Genomic DNA, 27,286 nt, shown 5'->3' with positions numbered 1-27,286 from the left:
GTCAATCATGGAGAATCCACTGCATCCACTGAACAGGATCATCTCCAGACAGAGGAGCATCTTCAGTGACAGACTGCTGTCACCGTCCTGCTCCACTGACAGACTAAGGAGATCGTTCATCCATCACACTATGCGACTCTTCAATTCCACCCGGGGGGGTAAATATTAACATTATACAAAGTTATTGTCTGTTATACCTGCATTGTTATCACTCTTTAATTAAATATTTTCTTTATCAGTATGCTGCTGCTAGAGTATGTGAATTTAATAAAGTATCTATCTATCTATCTATCTATCTATCTATCTATCTATCTATCTATCTATCTATCTATCTATCTATCTATCTATCTATCTATCTATCTATCTATCTATCTATCTATCGAGGAAGAGAGCAAAGAAAACATAAGACAATTAGAAACATTAATTAAAAAATATATTTCCATAGATGCTGACAAGGAAACTTCTGACCATCTTAACTTCACATTCTATGGTGATTTTCTCCTTGATCCTACAAGCTTTTAGGATGCCATGCAGATTTACAACAATTTGCCAAAGCAACTTAGCAAAGATGACAAGCTAGCTGTGCCCGTCCAGGTCTGGTTGTACCCACCGAAACATCTCGACTCACAGGCTGCTCAACTGGTTCAAGAGATCAGTGTGGCACTCGTGTCCAAATCTCAGGAGGTCCTTGAGGAATTAGACAAGCACATCATGAGGTGTAATGACATCATGAAGGATAGTGTCGTCAATAACTTTCCTATAACTGAGAAAGATGCAGAGCATTTCAAATCAATGTTTAATCTATATAAAAATACTTTCCAGAAAAACCTGAGGAAAGTCTTTTCAAATATTAGAGGTGGTGACGCAAGGGAAGAAGAGCTGGACAACATCCTGAAAAAGAAGGAAGAGTCGCCATTTAAGAAATTTTCCATAACAACATGGCTGGATAAAAGAGAAAAGGAAATCACTATGCTCAGAAGTTTCTTTAATCAAATTAAAGAAATGAAACTTGATATTGTGTGGTGGTCGGCTGGGGGCTGTGCCCAGCCGCAACGCCTGGAAGGACCAGGAGAGAGACTGTGCTTCCCCCGGACCACAAGAGGGCAGCCGCCTTGGTTGGTATGGGGGGCCATGAGAATTGAGCATGAGGGCACCCGGTCGATTGAGGAGCCCTGGACATCAGCACTTCCGCCACACCCGGAGGTGCTGGGGGAAGGAATATCAGGGACACTTCCGGGTGCTCATGCAGCACTTCCGCTACACTAGGAAGTGTCACAGGAAGATCAACAAGGGCACCTGGAACACGTCTGGATGGGAATAAAAGAGGCCGCCTCCCTCCAGTCATTAGCTGGAGTCGGGTGGAAGTGGACAGAGCTCGGAGGAGAGGAGTGGAGGCGGTGAAGGAAGGACTGTTGGAAGGCCCGGACTTAAAGAGGGTGATTGGTGCAGGGGCACTGTGCTTGTGTGGAACACTTGTAAATAGCTGTAAATAAACATGGGTGTTGGAACCATCGGTGTTTGCCTGTCTGTGTCTGGGGCTGGACTTCCACAATTGTTATAAATGACATGGATACATTAATTTACATCACTAGTGTTAAACTTATTGTCTGCTTGACTTTCACAACTCTATCTTCAAGTCCCTTTTAAGAAGTCCTCAGGTCATCTGTCAGAGCCAAGTGAAGAGTTAATCATCCAGAATTCCAGACAGCATTCCCAGCGTCTCATTGAGTTTGATGAAATTAACCAAAATAGCAAGACAACCAGATTTCTTGTCCATTCTAAGCCTGATGATGATTTTCCTGGGGCAACAATTTATTTGTATCAGTCTGGGTGTCTCATCAACCGTAACTTTCAGCTTCCATCAAAACCTGAGCCTCTTGCGGTTGACTCCCAAACAGAAAAAAAACATAACCCTAAAGTTAAGAGCCTCAAAGTCTGACTCAGATGTGTACAGAGTGGAGTATAAGCAAACTGAATATGAAGAGTGGGAGACTGTAGACACAAGAGATAAAAATTACAAAGTTACAATTATAAAGTTACTTGCAGGTTCTACATATCAACTCAGTCACAGAGCTGTTTGTCAAGTGAGTGTGCATCAGGCCAGCAACATGACTGAAGTGAAGACACTGCCTGTTAAAAGGGACATAAAATGTAAATGTAAGGAGACAAAAGATGGAAATTCTAGACTTTTTCTTTTGTCTTTGAAATCAGTGTTCATAAACAGTGTGAAAAAGATAAGAAAATTCACCTTTGGAAATAGAATATCCAACAAACATAGAAAAACTATTATGGTCCTCAGAGCAACAGGTTCTGGAAAATCCATTCTGATCAACGGAATTGTCAGCTACATCTTAGGTGTCCAGTGGGAGGATGACTTCAGGTTCAAGATAATCCATGAAGAAATATCTAGTAGTCAAGCTGAAAGTCAGACATCTGCTGTCTGTTGTATATGATTATTCAGGTATTGATTGCTATGGTCTGCATCTTTTGGGACATATGACATATGGAGGAAAGGGTGTGGTTTTAAAAATCACACTGTATGGAGAGTTGGTTAAACAGGGTTCAAAATAAACCGCATTCGAAACGTTATTCTGAGTGTGTCGCTACTTCAACCTAAAGAACATTACACTGTCACTGTCTATGACATGAACTATCAGGATTGTTTCAAGGTCCCATACTCCTTCACTATAGTCGACACAACAGGTTTTGGAAACACCAGAGGAATTCAACAGGACAGACAAATCATTGAGCAGATACAAGAATGTTTTTCATCTTCACAAGGGTGCTTTGTAGTTCAGGCATCCCAAGCTCAACTGATGCATACACAGAAGTACGTCTTTGACTCTGTTTGGCACATTCTTGGTAAATACATAGCCAATAACATGTTAGTTCTGATCACATTTGCAGATGGACAGCGTCCACCAGTTCTTGATGCTATCAAGGAGTCTACCATGCTGTTTCCAAAGATGAGAAAGGGACCCAAATTTTTTCATCCCTTTTTGCAAATAATCTCGAGACAAATAGCAGTGATGGTCCAATGTTTGACAAAATGTTTTAGGATATGGGAGAAAAGAGCATGGAGAAGTTTCTCCATTCCTTAAAGAAAATGGATGACAAAGGTTTAGCAGTTCAGCACTGACAAATGAGGTGCTTAAGGAGCGCAGGCTCTTGCAGAAGGCAGTAGAAGGATTGCAGCCTCAAATCAAAACTGGATTGACAAAACTTGAAGAAATGAGGCATACCTGTGACATTTTAAATAAGCACATTACTAACATAGAGAGCAACATGGACTTTGAATATGAAGTGAAAATAAGACAGAACATTGTGGACACCGGCGAGTTCATCACTAACTGCCAGAAATGCAAACTTTACCTGTCATTGTCCGTGTTTTTATTCAAATGATGAGAATAAGATCAGATGTTTTCCTATGAAGGACAGAGTCGGCACTGTTTGTCCTGGTAGGTGTGTATGGCATGTTCACTCCAACTAACAGCACTGATTCTTCTATGTAACTAAAAATGTCAAAAGGCCCTATGATGAGCTTAAGAAGAAATATGAGAAAGCAAAAGGGGAAAAGATGACAACTGAGGAAGTGTTTGAGCAGCTTCAGCATGAATATGATGTTGTGAAAGTGGAGCTTCATAAACTCATTAAAGAATCTCATGAAAGTATAAAATGACTTGAAGAAATTGCCCTCAAACCAAACTCTCTGTCCACTCCCGAGTACATTGACCTCCTCATTCAGGTTGAAAAACGAGAAGCAAATCCGAGGAGGATGGAGCGAGTGAAGTCATTGAAGGTAGTGAACCATAAGCAGTGATAATACATTTGATTTCCTTTCCTGCTACTTTAACATCTTAATTACAATAATAATTATAATTGTATATGTATGGGTGTATGTGTGTGTATATGTATATGTATGCATTATGTGTATGTATGTATATTTACGTTTTTTTTTCTTTTTCTAAAGGGGACGGTGGCGCAGTGGTAGCACTGCTGCCTCACAGTAAGGAGACCTGGCTTTGCTTCCCGGGTCCTCCTGGAATTTGTATGTTCTCCCTGTGTCTGCATGGGTTTCATCTGGGTGCTCTGGTTTCCTCCCACAGTCCAAAGACATGTAGGTTAGGTGCATTGGTGATTCTAAATTGTCCCTAGTGTGTGCTTGGTGTGTGGGTGTGTGTGCCCTGCGGTGGGCTGGCACCCTGCCTGGGGTTTGTTCCTGCCTTGCGCCCTGTGTTGGCTGGGACTGGCTCCAGCAGATCCCCGTGACCCTGTGTTAGGATATACAGTCATATGGAAAAAGTCTGGGAAACCCTCTTAATTCTTTGGATTTTTGTTTCTCATTGACTGAACTTCCTTTTAATATCTGACATGCCTTATGGACACAGTAGGATTTCAGCAGTGACATGAGTACTGAGAAAAGCGCTATATAAATGTAATGGATTATTATTATTAAGTTTATTGGATTAACAGAAAATATGCAATATGCATCATAACAAAATTAGACAGGTGCATAAGTGTGAGCACCCCAACAGAGATATGACATCAATACTTAGTTGAGCCTCCTTTTGTAAATCTAACAGCCTCTAGACGCTGTCCTCCTATAGCCTGTGATGAGTGTCTGGATTCTGGATGGAGGTATTTCTAACCATTCTTCATACAAAATCTCTCCAGTTCAGTTCAATTTGATGGACAGCCTGCATCAAATCATCCCATAGATTTTCAATGATATTCAAGTCAAGGGACTGTGACGGCCATTCCAGAACATTGTACTTCTCCCTCTGCATGAATGCCTTTGTAGATTTCCAACTGTGTTTTGGGTCATTGTCTTGTTGGAATATCCAACCCCTGCGTAACTTAAACTTTGTGACTGATTCTTGAACATTATTCTGAAAAATTTGTTGATATTGGGTTGAATTCATCCGACCATCGACTTTAACAAGGGCCCCAGTCCCTGAACTGGCCACACAGCCCCACAGCAAAATGGAACCTCCACCAAATTTGACAGTAGGTAGCAGGTGTTTTTCTTGGAATGCGGTGTTCTTCTTCCGCCATGCAAAGCGCTTTTTGTTCTGACCAAATAACTCCATTTGTGTCTCATCAGTCCAAAGCACTTTGTTCCCAAATGAATCTGGCTTGTCTAAATGAGCATTGGCATACAACAAGCGACTCTGTTTGTAGTGTGAGTGCAGAAAGGGCTTCTTTCTCATCACCCTGCCATACAGATGCTCTTTGTGCAAATTGCGCTGAATTGTAGTAAATGATGTACAGATACACCATCTGCAGCAAGATGTTCTTGCAGGTGTTTGGAGGTGATCTGTGGGTTGTCTGTCACCATTCTCACAATCCTGCTCATATGCCGCTCCTGGATTTTTCTTGGTCTGCCAGACCTGCTGAGTTTAACAGCAACTGTGTCAGTGGCCTTCCATTTCCTGATTCCATTCCTTACAGTTGACTGACAGTTTAAACCTCTCAGATGGCTTTTTGTAGCCTTCCCCTAAACCAGGAGACTCAACAATCTTTGTTTTCAGATCTTTTGAGAGTTGCTTTGAGGATCCCATGCTGTCACTCTTCAGAGGAGAGTCAAAGGGAAGGAAGCACAACTTGTAATTGACCACCTTAAATACCTTTATATCTCATGATTAGACACACCGGTCTATGAAGTTCAAGGCTTAACGAGCTCATCTAATCAACCAATCAGCATTGAGCAGTGACAGGCATTCAAATCAGCACAATGACAAGGGGACCCACATTTGTGCACAGCCAGTTTTTCACATTTGATTTAATTTCATACAACTAAATACTGCGTCACTAAAAATCTTTGTTCAGAAAACACCCCAGTAGTAAAGGAGTGTCACTGTTATACATCTCAAAATTTTGACAGGTGTATGTCCCACCCCCCCTGGCATTTCTGGTACCCAACTGATGCCAGCTGGTTAACGGGGCATTCCCATGCTCTGGGTCTCTGCCCGTTGTTGGGCCGATGTTTGACAAGCATCGGACCTTTAGTCAGTCGTCCGAAAGGAAATGGTCGGCCGTTCTTGGCCTTGGTCCTAAAAATGGGCTGGTCATCTTTGTAAGCCAAGACGGACCTTCGGGGACCTGTAAGGTGTCAAAAGGTAAGTGAGGAATGTGGTGGAGCGGGCATCCTGCTCCTATGTGTGTACAGCACTGGTGTGTGTAGAGAGAGTACAGAGAGCGTGAGTGACAGACCCAGAGAGGGGATGTACAAGAAGGTTTTAGAGAGAATCTATTACACACCCAAAGAGCCTGGCAGTTTTGGTGGTATTAACAGCTTCTTGAGAAATGTATCAAGTCGTTAGAAAAATGTCAAGTGAATAAACGTGTTGGAACAGATGAGTGGACAATATACTTACAGTGTGCACAAACCAGCACGCCTGAGGTTCAAGAGAAACAGAACAATTGTTTCAATGATCAATGACCAGTGGCAGGCAGATTTGGTAGAGATGTCTTATTACTCAAAATTCAATGATGGATATAAATTTATCTTCACGTGTATCAATGTGCTCTCAAAATATGCTTGGACTGTGCCATTAAAGACCAAAACAGGGAAAGAAGTTTCTCTGGGTTTTAGATTAATCTTTAAACAGGGTCAAGTTCCTAAGAAGCTACAGACAAACCAAGGCAAAGAATTTCATAACACATTGATACAAAAACTACTAAAACAGAACAATATTGTACATTTTGTCACAAACAGTGATGTAAAGGCCAGCATAGTAGAACGGTTCAATAGGATGTGAAAGTCCAAAATGTGGAAATATTTTACATGTGCCAATACTTTTTGGTATATAGATGCCCTGTCAGACTTTTTGCAGAGTTATAACCACAGTTTTCACACCACGATTAAAACAAGACCTGTAGATGTGACTCCAGAAACTGCTCTGAGTGTTTGGAAAACAGTCCATGGTAGGGTCGTGCAAAGAAAATCTACTCCGTGCACATTGAAAATAGGTGATCATGTCAGAGTTTCCAAATTAAAAGGTGTATTCAAAAAAGGTTATGAGCAGTCGTTTACAAATGAAATATTTATTATCGTGGACTGTTTTAAACGGATCAAACCTGTATATAAACTAAAAGATTATGCAGGTGATGAAATTCAAGGGACATTTTATGCAGAAGAGTTACAAAAAATAAACCCCAAGGCTAACCAGATGTACCGCATCCACAAAATTCTAGCCACTCACGGGTGTGGTAGAAACAAGCATGTGTTGGTAAAATGGCTTGGTTGGGACAAGAAATTAAACAGTTGGGTCAAGACTTCAGAAGTTAAAGACATAAGGAGTTGAGAAAAGCAAGAAAAAATGTCAAAAGTCAGAAACGGATTTTATGTAACACTGCCGAGTAATTCATCGGCCAGGACTTTCCCCAACAACACGATTGCATCATTCACCATTCAGCTAGCCAAGACAATAGAACTGTCCAGAGACTGGGACGTGGCATTGGTGGAACTGACTTACCCAAAAACGTTCAACTCCATCACTCAGGAAGCACAATTTACACTAATGAATGAGGAAACAAGATCAACAAAATGGACATGCACTTTAAACAAAGGCTATTTCAGGAATATAGAAGCATTGTTGTTGGAAATGAATCATGTCATTAACACCAACCCAACATCGCCTAAGTCAATACTTAGATACAATCCTGCCAGTAGAACCGTATGCCTGATTGGTGATAAAAACATTTTGCTCCAAGTGACTGGGGAGCTGGCTTACATTCTGGGGTTATGGAAAATAAAATTAGTATATTCATGTATTAGCATAAATAATCCATCCATCCATTATCCAACCCGCTGAATCCGAACACATGGTCACGGGGGTCTGCTGGAGCATAAATAAATATAGAAAAATATATAAGCATTAACCTTATACTGCAAATATTAATACAAGTCAGGCCTGCTAAACAAATGGTTAAATAAAGGCACATGCCATATTTCTTTTTAATTAAAGCTTAGGTCTAGCTGCCAACCTAGCTAGAAGATCCAGAAAGGGAGGATGATGAGATAAAGACAGCTCAAGGATGGAAGAAGGGAAAACACCTGCTTGCTCTCTGCCTACCTAAAAATAAGCGAGGCAGAAAAATAAAGACAAATGACAGAAAATAAGAAATATTGGTGGTTCTAATAAAAGTTCATTAGACCAGCTACAGAAAAGGAGTCCGGGGAAAGCAACGAATGAGCTGCTTCGAGCGAGGTCAGAATGATAAGAAATGATTATATAAGCTGTGATTTTTAAACTGTTTGGGGTTCAGCTTGATTTGGCGTAAATTGAGTTGAGTCTGTGTTATTGTTTTATTGCAATAAAACTAGGCAGAGGAGGCTTGTTGTTTCTCTGTCGGGTTCAGCACAGAACTCCGACACGTTTCCCCTTCTTTGTTTTCCTTCGGTGTCCGCGATATCAAAACCTGTTGTAAAATCCAAAATGGTTGATGAACGTAACTCCAAGAGTGTTTGCCGGTCATACTGAAAGTGTGATAAAGTAGTACGCACAAAGAGAGTGAGTAGTAAGAAAATAAATAATAACTTTTTGCTGAGATGACTCGGAGCTCGATGACTCGGAGCTCTCGTCGGTGCAGCCATCTTACGGCGCAGCCTAAAGCATTTTTTTTTTTTGTGCGCACGGATAAAGCACCAAAAAGACATTTGCCGTTCACAGAGACGTGGTTGGAGCCCAGCGTACCTGACTGCGCAGTCACACCAGACGGGTTCACAGTTTATCGGGGAGACAGAACGAAGGACTCAGGCAAGTCAAGGGGAGGGGGTGTGTGCTTTATGGTTAACTGTTCGTGGGCTACAGATGTGTGTGTCTTAAAAACACACTGCTCACCGGTTCTCGAGCTGCTGACCATTAAAGTTAGACCCTTTCACCTCCCGAGGGAGTTCAGTTCAGTTCTCCTTTCAGTTGTTTACATCCCCCCACAAGCTGATAAAGCTTCAGCTATGGATGAACTGTATGATGTTATCAGTGGACTGGAGAACGCTAACTCAGAAGCAGCATTTATTGTGTTGGGAGACTTTAACAGAGCAAACATGAAGAAAGTTCTCCCTAGATACTATCAGCACATCTCTCCCCCCACAAGAGGTGATCAAACACTGGATCATTGTTACACCTTATTCAAGGACTCCTACAAATCTCTCCCTCGACCAGCTTTTGGAAAAGCAGACCATTGCTCTATATTGCTGCTGCCTGCATATAAACAAAGACTTAAACAGGAAAAACCGGTTTACAGGGACATCTACAAATGGGACAGTGAAGCTGAGGGGGTCTTACAGGACTGCTTTGAAACAACTGATTGGCAGATGTTTGAGGATGCAGCTGATGGCAACATCAATGAATTCACAGACTCTGTCACAGGATATATCAGCAAGTGCATTGACGATGTTGTCACTTTAACCTCCATTTGCATATACCCTAACCAGAAACCCTGGATAAATGGGGAGATTCGGACTAAGCTCAAGGTGCGAACCTCTGCCTTTGGCTCAGGGGACTCTGATGCATACAAAGCAGCCAGATACGACCTCCAGAGGTCCATCAAGAAGGCCAAACAGGACTACAGGGACAAAGTGGAGTCAAGCTACCACAGCTCTGACACCAAGCGCCTGTGGAATGGACTGTGTTGCATCACTGACTATAAAAAGAAAAACACAGTCAGTGTTCAGCCCACTGCATCTCTTTCAGACGAGCTCAACACTTTCTATGCTCGTTTTGATGCAGCCAACAAAGAACAGGTGCTATATCCTCAAGGGGGCAGTGAGTCTGTCACTCTGATCCTTGAAACGTCTGACGTGAGAAGGTCCTTCAAAAGGGTCAATCCTCACAAAGCTCCGGGACCAGATGGCATCCCAGGCCGTGCCCTCAGGGCGTGTGCTGACAAGCTAGCAGGTGTGTTCACCAACATCTTCAATCTCTCCCTGAGGCAGTCAGTGGTCCCCACTTCCTTCAAGGAATCCACCATCATTCCTGTCCCAAAGAAACCGGTGGTCTCCTGTCTGAATGAATATCGCCCGGTTGCACTGACATCGGTCATTATGAAGTGCTTCGAGCAACTGGTCAAAGTTTACATCTGCTCCTCCATCACCGACACGCTGGATCCTCTCCAATTTGCTTACAGAGCAAACAGATCGACAGAGGATGCCATTGCACTAACAATAAACACTGCCCTCACCCACCTGGAAAGAGGAAATGCATAGGTAAGAATGCTGTTCATAGATTACAGCTCGGCATTCAACACCATCATCCCCTCAAAACTCGTCTTGAAGCTTGACGACCTTGGGTTGGGGACAACCATCTACAGATGGATTTTCTCTTTCCTCACAAACAGGCCCCAGGTGGTGAGAGTCGGCAAACACATGTCCTCATCACTCAATTTAAACACAGGAGCGCCGCAGGGCTGTGTGCTTAGCCCCCTCTTGTATTCCTTGTTCACCCACGACTGTGTTGCAAAACACGGCACAAACACCATCATCAAGTTTGCAGATGACACAACCATCATAGGCCTTATCACTGACAACGATGAGACGGCCTACAGAGAGGAAGTGCTGGCATTGAGTAATTGGTGCCTGAATAACAACTTGTCTCTTAACGTCAGCAAAACCAAGGGGATGATCGTGGACTATCGAAAACAACAAGGCAGAGAACACCAGGCCATCTACATCAGCGGCGTAGAAGTTGAAAGGGTTAACAGCTTCAAGTTCCTCGGAGTAAACATCACCAAGGATCTCTCGTGGACCCTTCACATAGACACTGTGGTCAAGAAAGCTCGCCAGCGGCTCTACTTCCTGAGGAGGATGAGGAAGTTTGGCATGAATGCCAACATCACCTCAAACTTTTACAGGAGTGTGGTCGAGAGTCTGCTGATGGGCTGCATTACCGTCTGGTATGGGAGCTGCTCTGCCAGCAGCCGGAAATCACTACAGAGAGTGGTGAAGGCAGCAGAGCACATCACAGGCAAGAGTCTCCCTGCCATTGAAGACATTTACCTCCATCGGTGCTTGCATAAGACAAGCAGCATCATAAAGGACCATAACCATCCAGCACGCCAGCTGTTCTCCTTGTTACCGTCTGGCAGACGATACAGGAGTCTGGCTGCTCGGACTACAAGACTTAAGAACAGCTTTTACCACCAGGCCATTCGACTCCTCAACAGCAACACCTGAACACTTACACACACTTACATTACATCTACATTGTATTACATCTACATTACACTACTCACACACACACTGTACCTGCACACACTCTGAATACTGACTGGAACATGCATCTGCACTTTATGGAATATGCATCTGTACTTATAAAACATTATCTGTGCAATAACTGTCATTTGTACTTGCTGCTCATTCAACTCATACTGCTCTATAACTTCTTTTAAAACATACACATTTTATTTTATATGGCTTGTCTATTTTTAACTTGTAATTTTTAAATTATTTTTTTTTAGCTTTATTAGATCTAGGCTGAGTGACTTGTTTTTCTCGTTATACACATTTCATTGTATGTTGACCCTGTGTTAATCTATATATGACAAATAAACCTAAACCTAACCTAAACCAATAAAGCTAATTACTCTGTTTGCCTATGCTCTGACTCCTAGAGCCTTCATTTCAGGTGAAGACATTTGAGTGCATCTTTTGCTCCAACGATTTCGCTTCGTCAGAATTCTGGTGACCCCGACGTGACAAAGGAAAAGGCGGCTGCAGGTTCTGACGGTGGGACGGTGCTCTGCGAAGCGCACACAGATGGTGGCCACCTAAAAAGGTAAGCGATATTTCGCTAAAACTTATTTGCGTGAAGTTTCAAAGAACGTCCGCCCCTCCGATGGAGACAACGGCAGAAAGCCTCTCTAAAAAGAACAATGTAGGACAAAGGGATGGGCACACACACTTAAATGGAATGTATGAAGGAAATTTTGTTTTGATGATGTGACATGACTCAGCGGCGCCAGGCAAGCAAACAGGCTCACTTGCACGCACACACACACAATACGAAGCATAAGAAATTATGGCAGAGAGAAAGAGAAGTGGTGTGTGGCTTTATTTTCAAGCTGAAGATCAATCAACGGCAAGTTGTATTATTTGTAAAAAGGCTGTCAAATACAGTGGTAATACAACTAATTTATACAAGCATATGAGAAATCATTCAAAAGAAAATGCAGAGCTACAGAAACGGAGAGAGGAGGTGATAAATCCAAAACAACCTGGCCCCGACAGAAGCAGACCCCCAACCCCGAGGCAGCACACATTGGCAGAGGCCTTTCAATTTGACAGAGAATATCCAGGTAGATTATAGTGGTCTGCGGTGGGTTGGCACCCTGCCCGAGATTGGTTCCTGCCTTGTGCCCTGTGTTGGCTGGGATTGGCTCCAGCGGACCCCCGTGACCCTGTGTTCGGATTCAGCAGGTTGGAAAATGGATGGCTTATAGTGGTGAAAGTAATATTTTAGTCATCTTCAGTATTAGTTCATTTTACATTTTCAAAGTGCAAGTGGTTAAAACTCAAAAAGTATAAATTATGCTAAGAGCTTTATATTATGGATGCTAGTGCTAGCATCAGGGTCAAATAGGTAAATAGTTTGGGTTTACGTGATCATTTTTCAAAGTCACCGTGAACTGAACCATGGAACGCGATTAATCAAAGTTATTTTTTTAACTCATTATTTTTTCTGTGATTAATGAATCAAAATTAACATGTTATTTGATAGAATATTATCCCATTGCCACATGAATACATTTACTGGAATTGAAACAAATATACTGAATATAATATAGCTCAAATTTGATTGAATATAATTACCCTTTTGTGCTAACTTTGATGACTACTATACTTAAACTACAAGATGTGCTACACACTTAATTATTTTATTATTTCACTTAGCCGATTCCCCAAGAGCAATGGAGATTGCAGAAACGATAGTGAAGGACCTGCAACCTCTTTCCATGGTGGAAGATGACGGCTTTAGAAATTTTGTGAGGACACTTGACCCACGATACAAAATTGCAAGTAGAAAATCTTTAATGGAGGGGAAACTAAAAGCTCTTTATGAAGAATGCTGCTCTAAGGTCAGAAAGGAATTGAGCGGTGTGGACAATGTTGTGCTTACAACTGACATGTGGACATCAAGAGCCACAAAGGCATATTTAACAGTCTCATGCCACATCATAGACGAAAACTGGCAAATGCTGGCATATGTGCTAGAAACGTGTTGTGTTCCTGGACAACACACTGCAGACAATATTTGTTCACAGTTAACCAGAATCGTGGAAGAATGGGGAATAACACACAACACTCTGTCTGTTGTAACCGATAATAGCGCCAATGTGGTTGCTGCTGTGCGCAAAGCAGGTTGGGCACACTACCCTTGTTCTGCACACACTTTGAATTTGGTGGTGAAAGACTCTTTCAAGGCTGACCCTGGCTTGCTCGAGATTCAGCAAAAAAAACAGCGCTATTGTTACTTTCTCTCACCACAGCACTAAAGCTGCAGACAAGCTCAAAGAAATTCAGAAGCAGCAGGAGTTCCCTGAACACAAACTAATTCAAGCAGTTGAGACAAGGTGGAACTCTGTATTCTACATGTGGGAGAGACTGTCTGAGCAAAAGGAGGCAGTTACCACAGTCCTCTCTGTCTCCTTTGCTTAAGTGAGGAAGAATGGTCTGTCATCAGTCTCTCCATCAATGCATTTAGACCATTTGAGGAAGCAACCAGGGAGATGTCAACTGAAAAACATGCTTCACTTTCAAAGGTGATTCCACTGGTGTCACCACTTAGCAGATAGCAAGCTAGCTGCTGAGCTGTCAGTGCAGTGTCACCGTCGCTTCAAGGCTATTGAAACATTTTATGGTCTTGCTGTCAGCACCTACCTGGACATTAGATTTAAAAACCTGGGATTCCGTGACTCTGCAAATGTTGAGCCTTTAAAAGCTCAACTTGTCACCGAAATGCAGTCAGTGAGTCAGACCCCCGCACCTTCATCATCTGCACCAAGCTCAAGCTTTGCCGCCAGCTCCTGCAACTACTTCAAGCTCATCTGCAGGGGCTGCTGCATCCCCACCTGAAGCAAAAGTTGGGATATGGACAGAATTCGACGCTGAAGTCCTTGCATCTCAGCAGCATCAGACAACTGGCACTGATGTCCTAATTGAAATGTGCAGGTATTCAGAAGAGAGGCCAATCCCTCGGGATCAGGATCCACTATGTTGGTGGAAAAAAAATTCAGCAACATTCCCCTCTTTGAGCAAACTTGCCAAGCAGCACCTGGGAGTGGTTGCAACCTCAGTGCCAGCTGAGAAGATTTTTTCAAAGGCAGGACAATTACTAAGTACCAGGCGAAGTGCAATAAAATCCAAAAATGTGAACATGGTGCTGTTCCTGAACAAAAACCTTTAATCTGCTCTGCACAGGGGGGTGGGGGGATATTTCTTTGAGCGTGTTTACACTTTATTGTATTTTTTATTGTACTTTCTTTATTGTATTCCCACTAATTATTTTTTATTTTTCATTTTTTTTCAAAGGTGATTCTCTAATTTTGTGCACTTTATTTAAGAAAAATACGTTTTGTGTTACTTGTGTTTTGTAATAAAGTATTTATTTACTTTGCCCGAATTCTGTCCTGGGTTTTAACTAATTAATAAAAAAAATCACAAAACACTTAAAGTTAATGAAAATTAATTCAGCTTTAGCAATTTCATGATGCATCCACCAGTATCGATATCAGTATCGGAGATACTGGCCCTGTATTTACTTGGTATCGCATCGATACCAAATCTTGTAGTATCGCACACCACTAGTGTGGAATTCCTGAACTATCACCCTTACTGTGGCTGAGATTGTTCTCCAGTGTAGCGTGAGCGGGAAGGCATAAAGAGGCAATAAATTACCAGCCGCCCGCGCTTTCGAGAGAGAACCAGTCTGAGGGAAAAGTTGCAGCAATAATTGCGCTAACAGTCCCTTCTGACTGTGCCCCAGTGAAAGAGTTAGCTTCAGGTGTGACTGGAGGCCTATCGTTACCGCCCCGGATTAGAGACTGGGGTGTGCTACGTGTAAGTGAAAAGTCCTGTTCGGATACCACTTCCAAGCTTGCAATAGGGAGAGCAAGTGGAAGGACTGCAAGGGGACAGGTGGGTTGAGTGTTTTAGTATAAGGGACAGATAAGGGAATAGAATAGTTTTTTATTTTACAATAGGTTAGGGAAGGCACGCAAGTGCAAAGAGAGTGTGGAGTGTGACCGGCGATGATGCAAATGGGAGCACATTAGTGCGGGTACGTGTGGAGCGCATTAAAGTGACGTGGCAAGTGAAGCACAAAGATGCAGAGTGTACAGTGTGTGTAGCACAAAGGTGCAAAACTAGCGTAGGGCAACGATAGGGCAATAGGACAAGCACATAAGGTGCAAAAAGTGTGAGTGAGTACAAGTGTGGAATTTAGGGAATGTACAAAGTATATAGTGTATATGTATATGTAAAAAATATATATAGCTTTTTGTATATAAAATAAAGGACTATATTGCGTTAAAGAACATAGAGTAATAAGAAGGGAAACTTATGTGCTTAAAAGTGGTTGTAAATACATTTAACCCTGTGGGAGGAAAAATAGTGCAAAAGTATAAGAAGAAAAAAAAAAAAAGAGTTTAAATAAGTTTCACTTGGCTTTGGTTTCGTTTTTGCAGTGTACAAGGATTTGATAGAAGGAAAACAGATATTTATAGACAATGAGATATTTGTTGTTAAGAAGCATAACTGAAGTTGGCTTTGGAAAATGAGGAAGGTGTAAGTGTGTGAATTGGGAAGGTGTTGCGACAGAATTTGAATAATAAAAATGTAAGAGCAGTGTTGAAAGAGTTAACACCATCCGAATATTTGTTTTTTTGAGTTAGTCCCTATTGAAACATTATTAGAGCCATATTTACAGTTTGATAAGTAAAACAGCCTTTAGAGAAATGTAGGAGGAAAGCACCAAAAGGAAAATTAAGCGATAGAAAAATGTGTGAGTATGTAACAACGCTTCCTCTTCTAAGATGGATGGAATCCTTTTTGGGAACAAAAAGAACTGGATGGAGACCGATTTCTGTTGTTAATATAAGCTGTATTCTCTGCAGCTACTAGCACATGGTCAGGCCAAAAAAAAAACAATAACAATCTTACTTCCTCTCACAAATCCTTCCCAATCTTGAATGCCTAACTTTATAAACACTACTTTCTAACACATTACAACGTAACACAGAAATTAACATTGCAGATCTAAATTGAGGTATATTCCTATTCTCATTCTAATATAATGAACATTTACTTCTCTAATTTAATACTTAAGACAACATAACTTTACATTACTCTCTCCCTTAGGAAAGAAACGTCCACGTTTCTAGCCTTGTAAATCTATAACTTAGAAAATACATCAACAAGTTAACAATGAAATATTTTAACCCATTACAAAGTCTTTGAAACGTTTTGGTAGGATGGTAGGGCGACAAAGTCGTTGCTGAGTTGGATCCTGTGGAACACCTTTAACAGGAGAAAGTGCTTCTGAATTTGTCCCAGATTCCAGCTGAACAGCAAGATTATTGCTTGTGTCATGTCCAAACTGAGTCAAGTTCTCTTTACCCAGCTGAACCTCAGTTTCCTGTTGCCTCTGAGTAACTGGTACAAAGGGGAGCGAGCCAGATAGTGCAGTCAGTTTAGGTAACTTTCCATGAGGAGGTCTTGGAATGAGTGGCATAGTGGGTGAGGTAGTGGGGAGTGGAGAAGTATATCTCTTCAGACGATTATAATAGACAACTTGTAACTTGGTAGGTTCAAAAGGGCACCTTATACGATAAGTTACACCCGAGGCCTCCCCAGAAGAACCCATGCGCTCCACAACTTCAAATGGTCCTTTCCAGTGAGGGGACAGTTTCTGACGTGTAGAAGTAGGGCCATGCAGCCAAACAAGATCTCCTGGGGAGTATGGCTCATGTCTGACAAGGCAATCATAAAAATGCTTCTGTTGTTTGTGAGCCAACTGGTTATTCCTAGCAACAGTCTGGAAAGCCACTTGGAATTTATTTCTCAGTTGGTTAACATAGTCCACAGGAAGCAATTGTAGTGGTTGTTGAACCTGATGAAAATAGAAGGTCAGCAGGCGTTCAAGCCTCTCTACCATGCAAAAGAAAGAAAGGCGTATAACCTGTGCTAGTGTGTGTGCTGGTGTTGTATGCAAATGCCACAGGGTTCAAAAATTCATCCCATTCCCCTAAATGTTGCAGCAGGGTTCATTTCAACTGTTCAATTAGAGTCCAGTTGAATCGCTCTACTAGGCCATCCCCCTGTGGATGGTAAGAGCTGGTTTTGACTTTTTTTACACCTAGTAATTGACAAAGATAGTGAATCAAATCTGATTCAAACTGCCGACCTTGATCTGTGAGCAGACGTTCTGGAATACCATGTTGGGTGATAAAGTTCTCAAAAAGACATTAAGCAACTGTAGTGGCACGTTGGTCCTGAAAAGCATAGAAGTTTACAAACTTTGTGAAATAGTCTTGTATGACTAAAACATATCTATTACCACGTGAGGTGAGTGGCAGTTCCAAAAAGTCTGCTGCTACAATTTCAAAGGGTTTTGTAGAGGTCACTGTTTGGAGGGGTGCACAGTCGTGAGGGACAGGTGTACGGCATGCTGCACAACTTGGACACTGCTCACACCATTTTCGGATGTCACGAGCCATATAAGGCCAGTAACAAAAGCGATTTGCTCTGTGTAAGGTTTTGTCAATGGCAAAATGTCCAGATACTTTGTAACCATGTACAAATTCCAGTGCGTCTGGTACAAGTGATGGGGGGACAACTACTTGATATACTGGATCTGTGGCAGGTGAAAAGTATACTTTATGGCAGAGCAAATTGTTATGGATAATGAGGCGATGAAATTCGTGCCACAGTTTCTTTAGTACAGGTACAGCTTGTTTGATCTGCCAGTAAGGAGGATGATGGCCAACAGTTATCCATTTAATAACATCTGATAGCATAGGATCACTTTGCTGATGTTCATAAATGGTGTGTCCATTTGTGGCTAGGGTACAAGGAAACTCTGAAAATGAATCAGACTGTGATCCAGGTGGCAGAGTTGTAGAAGGGCCAGGATCCGTCAAAGGAAGATGGTAACTACATCCACAAATTGAATGGTGTAATCAGCCTCTGTATTATGATGAGAGGGGTCAATAGCAGATGATGGCAAGGCACCTGCATTCTCCAAATCTGTAGCTATACAACTGACCGGCCGCCAAGAAAGTGCATCAGCATTCTTATGAGCACTACCCTCTCTGTGTACTACAACCCAGTCAAAAGTGTCAAGTTCAAGAGCCCATCGAGCACGTCGGCCTGTTCTGTCCCCATCAATGGGTATTTGCCTCAAGCCAAGTAGAGGTTTGTGGTCCGTTATGATTTTAAATGGCAGTTTGTAAAGGTAGTGATGGAACTGTCATACAGCCCAGACGATGGCCCATAGCTCTCAGTCATATGCAGACCACTTTTTCTCATTTTTTGTTAACACATGACTGGCATAGGCCACAACACGCTCCTGCTTATCGCTGACCTGTGCCAGCACCGCACCAATTGCAGTCCCAGAGGCATCGGTGTAAAGCAGAAAAGGTTCTGAAAAATCAGGGAATGCAACAATAGGAGGATTAGACAAGGCATTCTTCAAATAACAAAAAGCTTCTTCACAGGCAGGTGTCCATGTGAACACAGTATATTTTTCAGTAAGAGCATTGAGTGGTGCAGAATGGTGTGCAAAGTTTTGTATAAACTTCCTATAATAGGAACAGAGCCCAACAAATGCACGTACCTCAGTCTGCAAACCAGGAGTAGGCCAGTCTCTTACACTCTGGATGTTTCTCGGGTCAGGCTCAATGCCCTGTCGGGATATAATGTGGCCCAAAAATGTAACGTGATCTCTAGCAAAACTGCATTTGGAAGGGTTTAGCTTAAGTCCACTCTTGTAGAACCTAGATAGGATCTCCTCCAAGTGTTTCAGGTGGTCATCAAAGGAACAACTGAAAATTAAAACGTCATCCAAGTACACTAAGCAGGTCTCCCATGGAAGGCCACGTAGCACCATCTCCATCAGCCTCTGAAATGTCGCTGGAGCATTGGTCAGTCCCATGGGCATCACTTTTAAATGGTATACTCCACATCCTGTTGTAAATGCAGTTTTCTCCCGGTCACATTCCTCCACTTCTATCTGCCAGTAACCTTGCTGCATGTCCAGGGTGGAGAACCATGCTGAACCTGCTAAGGCATCTAAAGCATCATCAACTCTGGGTAAAGGATGGGAGTCTTTAATTGTGACTGCATTGAATTTACGGTAATCAAGGCAGAAACGCCAGGACCCATCTTTTTTCTGCACAAGTACCACTGGTGCAGCCCAAGGACTGAAACTTTCTTCAATAACATCCGCTTCTAATAGTTTGTTAACCTGTTGTTGTATTTCAGCCCTTTGGTCAGGTGTCACACGGTAAGCTCGTTGTTTAACAGGTGGGGTATCTCCTGTGCGAATACGATGGGTAATGATGTTTGTACGTCCCTGGTCCTCTGGGCCTTTGCTGAACACCCCAGCATACTTTTGTAGTAACATCTCAAGGGACTGTACTTCAGTATCCGTTAATATTGCTTGGTCCAATTGCACTGGAGGTAAAGTTGTTGCAGGAGCAGGCAAAGTAGTACAACAGGAAGCCATCAGTGGTAGGGGTTCAATAGCAGGCAGAGATAAGAATTCCCCTAAATGTTGACCTTCATTAGAGGGGTTAAGCACTCATACAATAGTAAGTCCATTCTGTACCTGAATGACAGTGCGAGCTAGCACAACATCACAATTAGTTTGAGGTTCTAACACACCAAAGTATGCAAAGTATGACGAAGGTAATGAGGATGTGCCCACACTGACAGTCAAGATAATTTCACTCCCTGCTGGAACAACCACTGTGCTGAGCACTGAAACATTGCAGCAAGTAATGACTTCCTGTTGTTTTTGACAAAATGAAACTTCCCAGTCCCACAGTGACAATTTACCCTCTGCAAGGTCCACCACAGCATGATGCCTTTGTAGAAAGTCCCAACCTATAATAACTGCCTGGTGGCCACCTCATACTACATGGAAGTCATGTTGTAAAAGTTCTTTCCCAATGCGAATGCCAACTGTCAGACTTCCCAAAATGTCTAAACTTTGTCCATTAATAGCTCGAGCTAGCATAAAAGATGATTTTAAAGGTCGCTGTTTCAAAGATGTGTGAGACATGCGAAAATCCTCACTAATTAAGGAAATTGATAAGCCAGTGTCCACTAGAGCCAACACTTCAAGTCCCTCCACCATAGCCAGCACATTAGCTGTGAGGGATAGTGGCATAGCTTCTTGTTTATTATTAACATTACTGCTATATGGCTGGTGCACAACATGTGGGGCTGTTATTGTTGAAGCTAATGTGTGCCCCTCAACACTAGCTGCTGATCGTTTCCTGACTTCGGAGAATGAGAAGTAGGGGAAGATGATCTTCGTGTGGGAGAAAAAAAATGAACAGAACGTGACTGGGGTCTTGTAGGACTAACTCCCCTATGTCTTCTCATCATTGAGCTAGGACTGCGGTGCCTGTACTCACCACGGCTTGATCGTTTAGCATAGTACCGCTCTTCAGGCCACTGTTTACATTCTGGTGAAACAGAACAAGAGTAAGGAGTAATTGAACATTCCTCATCATCATAACCTGTATATAATTGTGAAGCGACAGTGTGGAAACGTTGTGGACTTCTAGAGCAATGCTGGAACTGCCTATCAGGTAAATGATGGACTGGATGTTGATGAGAGTCATCCAGAGTTGAAACACAATGGTCTCTCTTGTAATGAGTGGGTTTCAAGTAGGGAGGATGATGTCCTTCAGGAGTAAATCCTAACTGTCTGACAAGCAGGTGATTAGATTCCTGTAGCTGGTTTAGATGTGTTTGTAAAGAGTCCACCTTCAAAGTTAGATTTTCCATAGCACGCCACAGATGGTGATCACTGTTTTTAGAGGTATTCACCATAGAAACAGATGGCAGTAGTAGTAGTACTAGGGAAGGAATACGCTGGCTGAGATGCAGAGGTAGAGGTCATATTTAGTAATTCTCTGGCTCTCTCACAATGGCTAGCCACTGTAAGGGCCTCTTCAATATTTTTTGCACCCATTTCATGAATTTTAGATTGCAACATGGGGTCTAAACCAGCAACAAAGCGACCAAATTTCTCACCATTTTGTGCATTAGTGTCATAATCTGAAAACGCCTCAAGAACAAGACGTGTTATTTCAGCTCCATAAACTTCTAAACTTTCATTAGGTTTTCGTGGACGAGCAATAATGTAGGTCTGAAAGAAAGGCAGGAATTGTTTAAACCCAAAAACTTCCTTCAGCTTAGATGAAACTGCAGTGTAATCTTGTTGTAAAGCTGTGGGGAGACTATCCCAATACAAAAATGCTGTTTCTGATAAATGTGTGGGAAGTAGAGCTGCTAATACTGGTTGTAACTCAGAAGCAGCCAAAGGGTGCAGTGCTGCAACAGCCACTTCAAACCGCCGAGCCCAACTAGCAAAAGATTCAGAGCCATCACCTTTAAAAACAGAGGGCAATGTAATAGGGAACAAATGGGAACTGTGTGGTCCCTGAGCCTCTGCCATTCTCCAAAAGCCACTTACATTTATCCCCTGAGTTTGCTGAAGCAGCTCCTATGGACATCTTAATGAGGCCAAGGTGTCATAAACAGAGCCTCACAAAGGGGGAGAAAAAAAAAACTTAAACTTGAAAGTCCATACGTGCCAGGTAACAGAACAGAAAAAAAATTATATTGCCTCTTACCAGTGTTCACAAATAACAGGACTCCGTAGGAATGCAATTTGTTAGAGACGTTACTTGTCAGAAAAAAAAACCCGTCCTCAGTGCAAAACATCCACCAGAAAGAAACAGAAGGAAAAAAAAAATTGCCACACCGCTGGTCACCAAATGTAACAACGCTTCCTCTTCTAAGATGGATGGAATCCTTTTTGGGAACAAAAAGAACTGGATGGAGACCGATTTCTGTTGTTAATACAAGCTGTATTCTCTGCAGCTACTAGCACATGGTCAGGCCAAAAACAAAAAACAATAACAATCTTACTTCCTCTCACAAATCCTTCCCAATCTTGAATGCCTAACTTTATAAACACTACTTTCTAACACATTACAACGTAACACAGAAATTAACATTGCAGATCTAAATGTAGGTATATTCCTATTCTCATTCTAATATAATGAACATTTACTTCTCTAATTTAATACTTAAGACAACATAACTTTACACATGTACTGAATGTCAAGAGAGCAAACGCATACCAGATGGACACATTTGCAGTATTCAGTTCACTAAACCATTTATTGCATATAAACATAGCTTATTTATGCTCCAAAAGGCAAGAAAGGATAGACTTGTGTCCTGCGTGCAGCGTACTATGCTAAAAATGTTTAACCTCCCCTGTTTCCTTAAATCTATCAAGAGAAATGTGAATGATGTTATAGCGGAGTCTGAGCAGGGAGAGATACCCGTTGATGCTTACACACAACTGATCCAGCCTGTGAAGACAATGTTTTTTGATATGTATAATGGTGATGTTTTATACTACTTCCATAAACATCTGCCCTTTATGTTGCATTGTAGTCCAAGAGATTTTCACACCTTTGTGTACTGAAAGACTTTTAATGTATTCATTTTTTCTGAATATTGCGGGTTTTGTACGGTTAGAAGATGATTTATGATAGTTGCCTGTTGATATTCTGGCAATTTTTTCCAGTTTAAATCAGAAAAGCATTTTTTCTTGCCTACTACAGAACATAATTATTAATATTAAAATTACACGGAAAGTGCATCTACCCAATATCAATAAATTAAGCCTCCTATATTGTTAAAAACTTGTTAGCAACCAGGCTTGTTTCAGTCAGGATTCAAGTATACTGAGCATTACTAAATCATTTTTGATTAAACAATTTTATTATGTGCAAGAGGGCGGCACGGTGGTGCAGTGGGTAGCACTGCTGCCTCGCAGTTGGGTGATCTGGGGACCTGGGTTCGATTCCCGGGTCCTCCCTGCGTGGAGTTTGCATGTTCTCCCCGTGTCTGCGTGGGTTTCCTCCGGGCGCTCCGGTTTCCTCCCTCTGTCCAAAGACATGCAGGTTAGGTGGATTGGCGATTCTAAAATTGGCCCTAGTGTGTGCTTGGTGTTTGTGTGTGTCCTGCGGTGGGTTGGCAGTGGCACCCTGCCCGGGATTGGTTCCTGCCTTGTGCCCTGTGTTGGCTGGGATTGGCTCCAGCAGACCCCCGTGACCCTGTGTTCGGATTCAGCGGGTTGGAAAATGGATGGATGGATTATGTGCAACAAATGTATATATTTTATGTCCATCTAACATGTTTTTTTTTATTGCTCTATTAGAAAAGGTTATGTAAAGCATGTGGATTTTGGGTGCAGTAAATTTAAATGAGTTGTGTAACATAACATTTTGAGGGTGTGTTGTGTTATTAGGACTTAGGAATTCATGAGTGAAAATCTAAAGTAAAAAAAAAGGCATCGTTTGTCACTGTTTATTTTTTTACCTTTTCTTTGAACAAATTATCCCGTTTACCAGAAACCACGTGTTTTTAAATGTCAGCTGAGAGCGACTGGCAGATCGCCCAATTCTCCAGTCTATAAATATGAAGCACATCGCAAAACAAATACTGAACACCTGAAAACAAGAATGGGAAACCTACTGGGCATGTAAGAGGAGCTTTTTTGATTTTTTGTATCTTCTGTAGCCTGTTTCATCGTTACAAAAATGACGGATTGAATTGAATGGTCACGCTGTATTTGCGCGTTATTTTTGAAGATATAATTTTCTGATGCAAATATTTTCCAGGCTAAATGAAAGTTCGTATTGTAATTGAAAACTATAGTGTATGAGCTGTTAAACATGACGGCGACATAAAAATTACACTTTGTAATGCATTTTTGAGTGCTTAAAAATGTAACTCTTTCATTTAAAATAACCTGTTGTTGATTAACTCCGAGGGTCTCAGAGTTAAGGGGCTCGTGTCGTCTGTGAAAGCGCGTGTGAACGGCACGTAGTCCATCAGTAGCGCCTTATCACTTTTAGAGTGCCATTCGGTCTACCTGCAGATAGCGGGGTTTCGTTTATTTACTGGAGCAACAAGTGAGCTTTACGTGTGGGAAGAAGTCGAGACAAGCGGGCGCTTACTTACCGAGGCGCCATCTGTACACTGGTACTACGGCTGGTGTCATTCGTGATGTGGGATGGCGATCAAGCAGACATTCAGCTTGGGAGACCTGGCGGACATTTGCACTGCATCGATTATTGCCGATGCCGCTTTGCGGGAGATGCTCTTACAGCAAGTGTGCAATTGTGTGAGCAGCACACAGGTAGTCTTTAGCCGGGTGACTAGAGAAGGCAGAAAAGCACAAAAAGGTGTTTTTTTCCATTTCCTCTCCTCTGTTCTCCAGCAGGGGCTTCAGAGCCCTGTATAACCGCATAGTGAAGAACAATACCTCTTCCTATAACAGAACCACCACTGACTGATTGAACTGAACTTAGTCACACACTTAGATATGTCCCATGTGGAACTCATGACCAGATTGCAATTCTCACTGTGACTTCATTTATTATTTATCTATTTATGCTTATATATTTACCTTTACTTTACTCTGTGCATATTTGGAATTGATAATAGTAACTGTGTTTCTCATAGCTTAGTTGTTACTTTTAAAGCTGTGCTTCTTGTAGTTTAATGTCTGCTCTCATATACATTTATCTAAGGCATCTATAGGTTTGCTCCAAACTATATTTCATTGTGTTGTACAGTAATAATAAAGATATGTTTCATCTTCGTCAGGTAGCCAAGGAAAAGTTAAAAATGTCCTCTTTGAGTTACACTCTACATTCCCTTTTAAGTATATGGATGTAGGATGGTTTGAGCATTATTTATGGTAGCCCTATGAACAGACTGTTTTTGTCTGTTTGTATTATTATTATAGAAACGTGTGTTTCAAAGTAATATGTATATCTTTTTTATGAACTTGTACATTTATTGTGCATTTCTTTTTTTCTAAGCGCAATGTTATTTATTTGTTTTATAATTCTTTGCATTTATATAGCGCTTTTCTCACTACTCAAAGCGCTCAGCAATTGCAGGTTAAGGGCCTTGCTTAAGGGCCCAACAGAGCAGAGTCTCTATTGGCATTTACGGGTTTCGAACCAGCAACCTTCCGATTGCCAGTGCAGATCCTTAGCCTCAGAGCCACCACTTTGCACTAAACTCTATATAATTTTTAAAGTAGGCTCGGATGTTTTAAATTATTTATTATTGAAGCTCCTTGGTGATGTGTAATTTTAACAAATAGTCGGGTTCCCCCGAGTGCGCAGGCTCCGATTGGGTGCGGGTGCACGTGTCCGCGTGCCCGCACTGCTCCGAGGTTGTTGGGTTGCTTGGCTGATTGAACGCTCACATGCAAATACCAGCGAGTGCATCATTCATACCTCCAAGGGTAGTGATAAAGTATAAAAAATAACAAGTTAAAAGTACTTAAAAAGGTAACAAATTACAAGCAATATTTTTGAGTAGATTTAATATACTGCACTACTGAGTAAACTTAATTTATTAATTTACTCAAATTTACTTAAAATAAATGAGTTTGATTAAATATAAGTAGTGGCAAAAATGGTTTATTTTACTCCGATTTTCCTTTGAATTACAGTACTCAAAAAAAAAAGAGTAATAATGCAACGCTGGACAGTAAAGACTGTATAACAAATACATGCTAAAATTCCATATATCTTTATTTATTTGAACATACACAGAAAAGCCAAGCAAAATGACACCTTTTATTGGCTAACTAAAAAGATTACAATATGCAAGCTTTCGAGGCAACTCAGGCCCCTTCTTCAGGCAAGATATAATCACATCTTGCCTGAAGAAGGGGCCTGAGTTGCCTCGAAAGCTTGCATATTGTAATCTTTTTAGTTAGCCAATTAAAGGTGTCATTTTGCTTGGCTTTTCTCTACATTCATAATGGCTAACACGGTACAACACCCTAGTACTACTGAACATACACAGACAGTCACAGCAACGGAGTTATATTTTCAAAGGAAAATTAAATCAAATGTCTGAGGATAATTTTTACTGAATTACTGACATTCAAATGTCAATGAAAATTTTCTTTTCTTTTTTTAAACTTTCGTCAAAAAGTATATCTCAATCAAATAATGTCCCAGGAATGAGTGGTAAACGGGAAGGAAACGTAGAGAGTGCAAGAGTGAAATCCACTGGCAGATGGCGCTCTTCACACACGTCCTGTATTTACCCAGCATAGCCGCTTAAATGAATGGCCGCCTTTTCCATTACTTTTCAGTATGCGATAGCGAAAATCCTGAAATATAATAGGACGTAGGAAATCAAACATCGCTAAATAAATCACAGTATTAAAAATTAACCAGAAAATACATTACCTGTGTAGAACACTAATTAAAGAAGAGGTCACATAATACCGTGACGGTTAGGCAAACGGCTTCATTTTTACAGGTCGTAGTTTAGAACAAATGCCATAGCGTTCTCAAACTTATCTCAAAGTGTCATTTTCTTTGTCTGTGTAAAATAAAAGTTTTAAACAATAAAAAAATTAACATACATACGAGAAATGTGCTTGCTTTTTAAAGCAAACCAACGAGGTAGGTTGTTAGAAAGACACTACTTTGCTCGCCATGTTTCCCACATGAAGGGAAAGGTTTCATGAAAACAACAACTGCTTACGTCTGTAAATACGAAATGAAATACTAGTTATTCATTACGGAATTAATAAGCTTTATACTTACACATTCGTAGTAAAATAGCTCTTATTATGGATAAGCGTTACAGCTGAATCCGTTGTTGTAAAGACCAAGAAATCGATGTGTGAGGAAGTGCCGTGTCATTAAATTTAACTTAACTTAAATGTGTTCAGTTCACAGTATAGTTTTTTTACTTAGGATAAGTTATCAAAAATGTTTACATTTTAAGAAAAATAATAAGTTAACATTATTCTTATTTTTTTTTATTGAATTAGAATTAAATGATCAATAAAAAGGGGTAAACCCCATTTTTATTAATTAAAGTAATGATTATTTTGCGTATCGTTAGCCATTTTTTATTATTATTTTTCACACATGCAAGGTTTATTTTTTACAGTGTGGGCGGAGTGAAGCCTCACGAAGCATCAAC

General features: G+C 41.3%; 2 protein-coding genes across 30 annotated transcripts in view; one reads left to right on the top strand and one right to left on the bottom strand.

Moving 5' to 3' along the window:
* Window positions 1-27,286, bottom strand: part of LOC114644948 (uncharacterized) — a 427,949-nt gene that overhangs the window by 251,672 nt on the left and 148,991 nt on the right. The window lies entirely within an intron of this gene.
* The window catches only part of LOC114669713 (stonustoxin subunit alpha-like), a 99,996-nt gene that overhangs the window by 56,558 nt on the left and 16,152 nt on the right, over window positions 1-27,286 (top strand). Inside the window, exon 4 of one of the 2 annotated variants that reach the window (XM_051925785.1) lies at window positions 2,670-2,703. The exons of the other annotated variant lie outside the window; for it this stretch is intronic. Coding sequence (XP_051781745.1) covers window positions 2,670-2,703 — 34 coding nt within the window. The remainder of the gene's footprint in view (window positions 1-2,669; window positions 2,704-27,286) is intronic. 2 annotated transcript variants of the gene reach the window in all.

The sequence above is a fragment of the Erpetoichthys calabaricus genome, chromosome 4 (assembly GCF_900747795.2).
Source record: "Erpetoichthys calabaricus chromosome 4, fErpCal1.3, whole genome shotgun sequence".
NCBI lineage: Eukaryota > Metazoa > Chordata > Cladistia > Polypteriformes > Polypteridae > Erpetoichthys > Erpetoichthys calabaricus.
Note: the sequence above shows the minus strand (reverse complement) of the source record. Positions and strands in the feature narration are given on the sequence as shown.